Genomic DNA, 11,190 nt, shown 5'->3' on the forward strand with positions numbered 1-11,190 from the left:
CACACACACACGAGCATGCACACTCTCTCTCTCTCAAATAAATCTTTAAAAAAATAAATGAGGGGATGAAGGAAAAGAGAGTCTTCTTTTGCCCTAAACAATGAGTTTAAGAAAGTACAGATCAGGGGCGCCTGGGTGGCTCAGTCATTAAGCATCTGCCTTGGGCTCAGGTCATGATCCCAAGGTCCTAGGATCAAGCCCCACATTGGGCTCCCTGTTCAGTGGGGTGTCTGCTTCTCCCTCTCCCTCTACCCCTCCCCCTGTTCATGCTCTGTCTCTTTCTCAAAAATAAATAAGACCTTTAAAAAATAAATAGGGGCGCCTGGGTGGCTCAGTCGTTAAGCGTCTGCCTTCGGCTCAGGTCATGATCCCAGGGTCCTGCGATCGAGCCCCGCATCGGGCTCCCTGCTTGGCGGGGGCCTGCTTCTCCCTCTCCCACTCCCCCTGCTTGTGTTCCCTCTCTCGCTGTGTCTCTCTCTGTCAAATAAATAAATAAATAAATATCTAAAAAAAAAAAAGTAAGTACAGATCAAGGTAGACTTGAAAAGTAGCAGATTCCAAAGTTCTTGTCACAAGAGAATCAGCCTGGTCCAAAACAGATGGCTGAAAGATAATATTCATGCCTGACCTACAGTAAAAAAGGAAAACACGATTCTTCCTTTACTATGGTACCACCTACTTCTTACTGGGGTTCTGGAATAGATGTGTTTTATAGGTTTTTAAGATGTTCTCAATTCAGTTACTTTGAAGTAAATGAATTTTCATCTAAACCTTTAAAAATGAAAAAGCCTTGGCAACACATCTTGTGAAAAACTTTAACAATGATATCCTACAGTTAAATGAGAAAATGAACAAAAATACGCCTAAAACACAGAGAAAGGACCTATCAAATCGGGGACAAACAAATGCAGTATCCCCATTCCTAGGTGGTGGTGGCCCTAAGAAAGGATGGCCACAGGGCGCCTGGGTGGCTCAGTTGGTTAAGCGACTGCCTTCGGCTCAGGTCATGATCCTGGAGTCCCGGGATCGAGTCCCGCATCGGGCTCCCTGCTCGGCAGGGAGTCTGCTTCTCCCTCTGATCCTCCCCTCTCTCATGTTCTCTCTCTCTGTCTCATTCTCTCTCTCAAATAAATAAATAAAATCTTAAAAAAAAAAAAAAAAATGAAAGGATGGCCACAGCACATCATCAGCTCACAGCAGGCAAGGGAATGTCGTCAGTTTGAGGGTCCCCATCTCTGGCTTTTGCAGTCTCTACTCATATCAAAATGTTGTTTTTATACAGTGCTAGAACACAACGCCGCGTAAATCGTTTCCCCCAATCTTGAATCCCTATTTCTGAAGCTCTACCAAACTCTGCATTTTGTAACAAATCAATTATCTTAAATTCCATTTATAAAAGACACAACATATCTTCAAATACCTCTGCTCTTACCAAATCAAGACCACAGAAATAGATATATTTTTTTTAAAGCATAATGATCTTAAACCTCAATTAACCAGAGTAAGTTAGAAATAGACTCTTGGTGATTTTCAGGATAATCAGACCTCCTATTTTGTTTCAACTCTTATAAATGAAAACTTTACCCTTGCCCCTGAAATTATATTTTCCTGCCTTAGGAAGCAATAATAAAAATAACTCAATCTTGGGGCGCCTGGGTGCCTCAGTCTGCCTTCGGCTCAGGTCATGATCCCAGGGTCCTGGGATCCAAGCCCCGCATCCATCGGGCTCCCTGCTCAGCAGGGAGCCTGCTTCTCCCTCTCCCTCTGCTGCTCCCCCTGCTTGTGCTCTCTCTGTCAAATAAATCATCTTTAAAAAAAATAAAATAAAAAATCACTCAATCCTTTTTAAAAATGTCTTAAAACTTTAACATCCTCACATTAAACATTAAGAGATGGTTTAATAAACTCAGCCAAGTCCTGAAACCAGTATCATGGAATTACAGCATTTTCTAACTTGAATGCAAAAATGTTTTATTTCATTAAAATTTCATTTATGGGCCATATTCTTCATATCTAAAACTGAAATATTAATTGCTTTTTTTCATTTAAAAATCAAATAGTACCGACACAGATAATGTATGATATGAACTTCTAAAACTTCCTTTTGCAAAAGAATTCCTATGAAACTGCTTGGTTTCATGCTTTTCCGCCTAAAAGGGGTCTGCAGCCAGAAGATGAACTGTAGTTAACTGAAGGTTCCAGTTAACTGAGTTAGAGCTCTTAAACTGGAGTACATTCAGAATTATTAATATTTTATCATCTGGGGTGCCTGAGTGGCTCAGTCAGGTAAGCGTCTGCCTTCAGCTCAGGTCATGATCCCAGGGTCCTGGGATAGAGCTCAGCAGGGAGCCTGCTTCTCCCTCTCTCTCTCTCCCTCTGCCGCTTCCCCCTGCTCGTACTCTCTCTCTCTCCGTCAAATAAAATAAAATCTAAAAAAAAATTAATAAAAAAACTATTTTTAAAAATCTATCTTATTTCTTTAGTAGTATAGGTCTCCTATTTGAAATAAATGACATTTACTCCCAGCAATACAACTGTTAGATTAAGTATAATATTGAAGTCTGTATTCTAAGGACTTTTCCTCAAAGTTACTTATGAAAAACAAGGTAACAAATTAAGAAACCACTTTCCAAAAAAGCAGAGAATTACAGTATTTTTAAAAATTAGACTCAGAGGCACCTGGGTGGCTCAGATGGTTAAGCGTCTGCCTTCAGCTCAAGTCATGATCCCAGGGTCCTGGGATGGAGTCCCACATGGGGTTCCTTGCTCAGCAGGGAGCCTGCTTCTCCCTCTGCCTGCCGCTCCGCCTGATTGTACTCTCCCTCCCTCTCTCTCTCTCTCTCTCTCTCTCGGGCAAATAAGTAAATAAAATCTTAAAAAAAAAAAAAATTAGACTCAGAGTGGTAGCCACAAAGCTACAGCCTTCAAAAGCTGCTACAGATTTTTATGGTCTAATATCCCCAACACTGCAATCAAAGAGCCTTGAAAAATTATCTACTAATGAATTTCTATATCATAATGCAGAATTTAGGTTTGTTTTATAGTCTGTAATGCCTTTTTCAGTATATAACATTTATCTGTCAGATGAAAATTAGGACATAAAAATACTATGCTGTCGAAACTGAGATAAGAGTTGTCCAGGATTCACATGCGAACAAAACAAACCAAACACCTTTCCATCTCGGGGCCTCTGTCCTAGTGAGGGGAGACAGACAATAAAAAGAATAAGGCTGTTTGAATGGGATCAAGTGCTATGGAAAGAGGGAAAGTAAGGCAGGGAAGGGAGGATTCAGGGGATCAGAGAGAGATGAAATTTCACAGAGGATGGTGAGGGGAGGCCTCACTGAGAAGTCTGTGTGCAAACAAACAGGACAATAACAATGAAAATGATTTATTTGGCTTTGAAATGCAGTCCGTGCTCGCATTAAAAAAAATATATATATATATATATTCATAAGCTTTCTATATGCTCCATTTCAATTTACTATTTCCTGATCATTGACTGACTGGAGAGAAAGCAGGCAGCCTAGGGCATGCCAAGGATATGCCTAATACTTTGATTTACTCGATGTTTTTTAAGAACGACAGCTACAAATTAAAGTGAAATTCGGAGTTCTCTATTAAATAACTAATTAATAGTCAACATGCAATTTATATTACAAAACCTAACATTCTCTCCAGCAATCTATATGGGATATTTATCCCATTAATAATTATTAGAGGTAGTTAGAGTACGGCCAGCAGTTCATGTCGTACTGTCTTAGAGCAATAAAAAAATCAGAATATTAGTTGAAATGATCACCTTCTAAAATGAGCCCACAGCAAGTGTCTCTACAAATTGCGTATTTACATATAAAATCCACTTGTAACCCCTCAAAATGAAATCATTTTATTAGCATTTCTTGTAATATTCACAAGACATTTTCTACCTTGCAGGCTGGGGAAAAGAAAAAAAAAAGCAACAGAATAACTGATGTTTAAACTGTGTTTTTATTTTGAAGACTAATTATTCTTAAATACTACAAATGCACCAAGAAAAGCTTAGAAAGTCAGCAAAACACATCTTTCACATAAGAGTTCTGTTAGTCCACCACAATGAAGATATTTGATAGCTGAAATTTATATTTGCTGAATAACCCAAGTAATTCAATAATGAATAGCAAATGGAGGTGAATGGACAAACAAGAAAATACGGATTTTAACAAGAAATGTTATCACTGACTAAATATATTTGAACTATTCCCAAAATACACAATCCAAGCACATATTTCTGTGAAATGTGTGGGTTTTCCCCAAGAGAAGCAGAACTTTGACATTTTCTCTTGGATACATTAGACTTTCAGACCTCCATTCCACATCTGGAAGGAACATTTCAAACTCAGCTTGATGTAACTTTTAAAAATCAAACTGAGAGCGATTAGATACTTAGTGACTGAGACTTGACTATGACAGTCAACAGAATGTTAGAAATGAAGTATTCAAAGTTTATCAGCCCCAATGTGAAGAAAGGAACACGGAACAAAAGCCGCATTTGCCTCTTCTGCCCTTTAATTTGTGAACACCATACTTAATTCCGTCTGTCATGCCAAGGAAGAGAAAATGAGGATTTTTTAAAAGCTTGCTAATATGAAATATGACCGCTTCATTTAGACTTCCATCAGCTCTCCCCCCCCCCGATTTTTTCTTAAAAATAAAAAATCAAAAGAATAGATCCAAGTCCTCTATAGACTACACCTAGATTACTTTGCTCCAAGGCCAAGGAAAATGTTTACGATTCCAAGATCCATTCGGAAGCAAGTATCTGCAATGCGTAAGCTTTTCGTTGGCAAGATCAGTCAATATCAGAAAGCGTGTACTATTTAAAAGGTTAAGTGGATGAAGGTTAAAACAACAAAACAATTCACTAAGAAATATTTTTTTTGCCAAGTAACCGTACAATAATGTCGGCCCTGAGGAATCAGAGAGGTTTCTGTTGAGGGTATGTAAGCCCCTGAACGATCTAAATCACCGTCAGAAAAACTGCACCGAGGTGTCGGGAGTGGAGGAGATGCAGATTTCTAACGCGGGGTGAGACCGCGATCGTAAACCTCATCACAATTTCACCTCTGGATGAAACGTGGGTGGGAAGCGAGAAGTTTCAGCTTCTGCTCGTTTGAAAACAGACAAGATTTAAAAGGGGCGAGGATGCGGTGTCCGCGGTGCAGCAGCAGAGAACCGGGATCCTTGGAAAGGGACGCGGAGGAGTGGGCTCTTATGTAAGCACACACCAAAAACTGTGCGTGCACCCCCAGCCTGATGCACATCTGAGCACACAACACACGTACACGGCCTCTCACCGGGGTGCACCCCCGCCTGCAGGCGCTGCGGAGGAAGGGGGACCGACCCTAGGGCCCTTCCGCACGCCCCCGCCAGACCCGCGCAGCCGCCAACCGGGGGTCCGGCGCCCCGCCTGGGGACGGAGCCCGGCTTCCCCGGCCCCCCGCGCCCGCCCCGACTCCCCCGGACCCGCCCCGGCCCGCCGCTTACCTCGCGAGGCCCAGACCCCGCCGCCGCTCAGCAGCCCGGCCAGCAGCAGCCAGGCGGCCGGGGCCAGCGCGGGCGCAGGGCGGCGCAGCATCGCTCCGGCTCCCGGCGCCGCGGCCGGCCCGAGGCGGGAGCGGCAGGCACGAGCGCGGGGCGCCGAGCAGGGCTCTCGCGGCCCGGAGCCGGCTGCTTCGCGCCGCGGCGAGTCCGGGGTACGACGAGCCGCAGCCGCGACGCTGGGCCGCGCGCTCGGGCCGCGGGCGCCCTCCCCTCCGCCGAGGTAGCGCTTGGCTGGAGGCGGCGGCAGCAACTAAGATGGCGGCGGCGCGCTCTCTCGGGTCCGGCCAGGGTACCGGCGGGGGCGGGGTGGCGGCGGGAGGGGCGCGCGCGCGCGCGCCCGGGAGGGGCGGGGTGGCGGCGGGAGGGGGGCGCGCGCGCGAGGGAGAGGGGGGGGCGCGCGCGGGGGGGGGAGGGCGGGGGCGGGGCGCGCGCCTCGGAGCGCCGGCGGAGTCCGGAGCGCGCGCCCGCGGGGCCGCGCCTGGGGGGTCCCTCCCGAGCGGCGGCGAGATGTCTGGGGGCTGCACCCCCTGCCCCCGCTGCGGCCGAGAGCATCAGCCCCTCATCCCCACGCGCGCCCCCAGGCTCCGGAGCCAAGCGCGGTACCCTGGGGCCAGCGCCGGCCTTTCAGCCCTTCGCAGCCCCAGCCCCGCGGAGTGCAGACCGCGCTGGAGGGTGCAGCCGGGGCCCCTGAGGGCCAACACGTTGGGCCACTTCGGGCAAGGCACGTCGCCTCCCAGAGTCTTGGTGTCCTCTGCTGCCAAGTGGAAGTGATGACAGGGAGCCTGCGGGGTCGTGAAAGGTTTTCAAGGAGATGGAGGTCAGCGAAACGCACTTTGTAAACAGTCAGGGACCGCGCAGCACGTGCTGCCGTGGTTCCGCCCTGGGAGGGGGCATTAGCTGCCCCAGGGAGTCCGTCCGGAATTTGTAAATCCAGATCCCTTCGTCTGCTGGAGAAATCTGTGATGGCTGTTTAAAGACGGCTTGTGCGTGCCCTTTCTAGATGATCTGAGTGTGATGCCAGTGGTCCCTTAGAAATGCAGAGATCCAACTGGATAAAGAAGGGTTCCTGGGGGGGTGTTAAGTCCTCCCCTTCCGTCCTGGTTCCCCCACCTTCCCTCGGCCCCTGGGACCACCCGACGCTAGAGGAAAGGACTGGCACAGTCATGGATGGGCCCCTCTACCAGGCACTGTGAGACATTATTGGCCCCATTTTGCAGATGAGGGAACAAAGACTGAAAGGCAAAATGACATTCCCAGTTGTGACAACTACAGTGAAAAGAACACTCAGCCGTCAAGGCCAAGGAGGTGACGTTAGGGCGACCCGAAGAGCAAAAGCTAAATAACAGTAAAATGTGAATTATTCTAGACGATGCTACAAGAGCTCTGGAAGGTGACTGGAACACTGTGATTGTCATAGCCGTGAAAGCTAAGAGGGTCCGGCAGGCCGGTGGGCTTTGTGGAGGCCAGCTTGGGGTGGGGCTCAGGAGGGGGGCCCCTTTGGAGGCTGGGAGAAGTAGGAGGAGAGCGGAGGATTTATTTAGGAGGGTAGTGGGTGAAGAGCCCACAAAGTAGATTCAGGCCAGAGTGTGAGGTGCCTTCGTGGCCAGATGATGCTCCGGGCCACAGGAAGACCTTGAACAGCGGTGAACAGAGGGCTGATGTGACCTGGTGGGAGTTTCAAAGCATCCTGTATTGGAATATGCTCCTCCCTGTCCTTTGTCCCTCGAAGGCATCCTCTAGCAAAGCCTGCAGATTCCATCTCTCCTTCCCCTGCCACCCCCTTCCCTGAGTCCAAGAGGACTGAACTCCCCTTGGGTGGACCCCTCCCGAGGTACCTTCCTGGCCCCTACCATCTCCAGGCCTCACAGCTCCACTCCTTTCAGCCAGCACTGCAGAGTCATCCCCTCCTAGCCTCTCCTCCCTCCCCCCCCACCGCCCCGGCTCCTGCTAGCTCCTTGTTGCCACTTTATCTGGTCCAGACAGCTCTGCCAGGCTTCCCACCCCTCAACCTCAGGCCCCACCCAGCTGACCTCAGGACCTACTCTCTCAACACAGTCTGTGCTCAAGTTCATTTCTGCCCAGGGCCAGCATTATGTAGCACATCCTCCCTCACCTTTGCTCGGAGTCAGACCTGGGCTATCTCCTGCAGGAAGTCCTCCTGACCATCAGGCTGGCCCAAACCAGGCAGTCCAGGACTGATAATCTGCTACTTTGTGCTATTGACTAACTAACCCGTGTGTGTCTTTTTCTGCTCCCCACTGTGTTCTAGTGGAAAGGACCCAGACAGTAGAGTCAGAAGCACCAGACAGGAACTCTGGCTGCTTCTACTATGAATGATCTCAACAAGTCACGGAACTTCGAGTCTCTTTCCTCACCTGTCAAATGGGATAGCAATAGCTATTTCCTGGAGTTGTCAGAATTAAATGAGATGATGCAATGAAAGTGCCTCACAGAGCCTAGTCCGTAGTAGGTCTAAACACATAGGAACTTCTTTTTTTCCCTCGGGGACCTTCTGAGCTGCTTGTGTCTGCTAAACATACAGTAGGCACTCAATAAATACTCAGCGATGAACTCAATGAATTCCTGTATTCATTTTTGTATTGTGGAGATCGCACCTCAGGATAAAAAACATACCCTGTAGGTTTCCAGGGACCTTTGAAATTTACAAAACATAAAGTCAGAAAGGTATAAATCTCAGAACTATGTCTTGAGTCAATAGGCTGATGCCAAGAGGGAAAATGTAATGTATTCAGTTCTATTAGAAACACAAACAAAAGCTCTTTGGTGTCTGGAATCCTGATCCCTTTATCTTCTTACCCTCACTGTCCCTTAAAGAAACAAAGAGGTAGATCAAAAAGGTTCAGCGGCAGGTGGGCAGACAGACGGCCGGTGAGCTCAGTGCAACCTGCGCACGCTGAGATTTTGCCCGCACGAGAGTTCGTCCAGCTGCAGGGCTCAGCTTGAGTGTCTTGGAAGCCAGAGAAACCAGTGAACTCAGTTTCCGGTCTGCATGACAATAGCCTTGGCCATATTGGCACTTTTCAAAGGTCTCCACGTGATGGATTAGTTAATCCTCAAAATGGCCCTGAGATGGGGATCCATCCAGCCTTAACAGTTAGCAGAGAGGGGCCTCTCCTGAGCTGAGCCAGCCGCTGAGAGAGCAGCACCAGGGGGTCCCAGAGCAGTGGGAAATGAGGCAGCACCCCAGGTGTGTCCTAGTCAGGGTCAGACATGGGAGGAGAAGGAGGAGGCTTTGATAACCAGGCCGAGGAAGACTTGAGCTTTTGAGCACATAGTCAACCCATCTGTGCGATAGGTAGAAGAACACAGAATTTCCAGGGTGCTGCATCTTTTGTAATGATTCCTGCTAGTAACAACAGTCTCCACAAAGCTCTTTACCGGGGACATTTCATTTATGCCTCCAGCAACCTTTCCAGAAGGTACTTTTGTGCTAGATGAGGAAAATGTAACATTTGATAAAGAGCCCGTTGTTAGAAAGCAGGACACGTGGGATTCAATTTCATGTAGGTCTGAGCCCTAAACAATGCCTCAGCCCCTACGTGAAATGACACAACAAATACCAAAGGGGGAAAAAAACGCCCTGTGCAGGATCCCGCAGCGTGGAGTCATCAGCCTGGGCCACCAGAGTCAGAGGTGGGGCCCGGCCACCTGGCAGCTCTTCTGAAGCCATGGGAGGCATTTTCATCCAGCCTGGGTTTCTCACCAAGACAGTCATTCCCAGGTCCAGAGTTGCCGAGAGGAGGAAACATGGTCGCTCGCATGCAGGAAAACCCTTTGCCAGGAAGCTGAACCCCTGTTGGGTGGCGTGTTAGGACTGTTAGCAACAGTGTGCCCTAGGCCAGTGTTGGTGGGACTGAGCTAGAGCGAGTAAGCACCCCTTGTGGCCACTGTGAATGATATGCTTGGAAGTTGACCCACTTTAAGGAAGCAGCGGAATGCTGCTGTGGGAATCTTGATGACAGCCGCCAATCAAATGCCCCCAAAATACTAAAACCACACCCCCCCAGCATCACCACTAGGGTCCCCCTGGAGGCCCCGAAGTTTTAAGATCTGGCCCTGTCTCTGCCTTCTGGTGGCCTGGTCAGGTGTCTCCATGGCTGTAAGAAGGGATAGTTAATGAAGGGCAAAAGCAGCAGAGACTCCAGTTGCCCCCCACACACACACCGGGCTCAAACGCATCTCTATCCGTTTCCTTTCCTTTTGCAGAATTTCCATTTAATTTTGTTTTACGGCCATATTAAAGAGTTACAAGGCTCCAAAGGCAAATCCGGAAAACGAGGTGCTCGCAAAAGTCTGATTCCATTCGTGTGTGCTCCTCCCTGTCCCTTCCTGCCCTTAAAATTACCATTCTGTCTGGTTTTGGCTTATCCTTCCACTGTGGGTTTTTAAAATACAAGCAAGGATTCTAATACAGTACTCTCCCCCTTCTTAGATGAAAAGAAGCATATCACATCCACATCTTGCTTTTTTTTAATTAATAAAATACCCTGGAGATGGCTCCATCTCAGGATCCCTTTCAGAGCTGCACTGCACTCTCTTGTGCGGTGTGATACTCTGATATCATAAGAAATAGATGGTTGGTCTTCATCTCCAATTCCTAGCACGGAGCTGCTAAATCCCTTGGAATTTCCTGGGGGAGAGGAGCATCTTTTGTTGTAATGAGGGAACTCTAGGCAGGCTCCCGGATGGCTCCTGGTTGGGTGCTGGTCACCAGAATAACCAAGCCATGATTAGAAGCCTGGAACTTTCAGCCCCCTCCCCACCAAATTTGGGGAGGGGGGCGCTGGAGATCAAGTTAGTGATCAGTCATGCCAATGTGATGAAGCCGCTCCAAAATCCCTCAACTACAGGATGCAGAGAGCTTCTGGGTTGGTGAACACATCCACGTGCCAGGAGGGTGGTACACCCTAACTCCACAGGGACACTCGTTCCTGTGCTCAGGACCCTTCCACACCTTGCCCAATGTACTCCTCATCTGGCTGTTCACTTGTCTCCTTTATAATAGTCTTCATAATAAACTGGTAAATGTAAGTAAAGCATTTCCCTGAGTTTTGAGAGCCCTTATGGCAAAATATTGAACCTGAGGACGGGGTCTTGGGAATCCCTGGAAAGGTAGCCGAGTTAGACAGAAGTGGAGGTCACCTGGGGACCCGCTACTTGCAGTTGGCACCTGAAGTGGGGGCAGTGGGGGCGCCTGGGTGGCTCAGTCGGTTGGGCATCTGCCTTTGGCTCAGGTCACGATCCCAGGGTCCTGGGATTGAGTCCCACATCAGGCTCCCTGCTCAACAGGGAGCCTGCTTCTCCCTCTGCCTCCTCCCTCTGCTTGTGTTCTCTTTCTCTCAAATAAATAAATAAAATCTTTAAAAAGATAAACAGGAAATAATTTTTTTTTTTTTTAAATGAAGTGGGGGCAGTTGGTGTCCACAGAGAATCCGAGAATTGCCTGGTGTGGAAAACCTACACATCTGGTGTCAGAAGCGTGACAAACGTATCACGTTTGTACATCTGACATGCATACATATAATGTTTTCCTTCATGTGGACGTACCGGAATTGACTGAATCAGTCCTCTATTGATGACTATTTC

The 11,190-nt window shown here is 48.2% G+C and overlaps 1 protein-coding gene and 1 long non-coding RNA gene across 5 annotated transcripts in view; one reads left to right on the forward strand and one right to left on the reverse strand.

Moving 5' to 3' along the window:
• CLSTN1 (calsyntenin 1) overlaps window positions 1-5,832 on the reverse strand; it is a 72,784-nt gene extending 66,952 nt beyond the window's left edge. The window contains exon 1 of one of the 4 annotated variants that reach the window (XM_081816883.1): window positions 5,527-5,832. In XM_081816883.1, the coding sequence (XP_081673009.1) occupies window positions 5,527-5,617 (91 nt within the window). In that variant the 5' untranslated portion in view covers window positions 5,618-5,832. The remainder of the gene's footprint in view (window positions 1-5,526) is intronic. The other 3 variants (XM_081816881.1, XM_081816882.1, XM_081816880.1) reach the window with 3 other exon arrangements.
• Window positions 5,833-6,102: 270 nt separating this feature from the next.
• On the forward strand, window positions 6,103-8,159 carry LOC145721182 (uncharacterized). Its single transcript, XR_014144680.1, has 3 exons — window positions 6,103-6,400; window positions 6,801-6,973; window positions 7,853-8,159. It is a non-coding gene; the product is annotated as an uncharacterized LOC145721182 (long non-coding RNA).
• Window positions 8,160-11,190: the final 3,031 nt, after the last annotated feature.

The sequence above is a fragment of the Leptonychotes weddellii genome, chromosome 4 (assembly GCF_054177405.1).
Source record: "Leptonychotes weddellii isolate Sample4059 chromosome 4, ASM5417740v2, whole genome shotgun sequence".
In the NCBI taxonomy this organism is placed as follows: domain Eukaryota; kingdom Metazoa; phylum Chordata; class Mammalia; order Carnivora; family Phocidae; genus Leptonychotes; species Leptonychotes weddellii.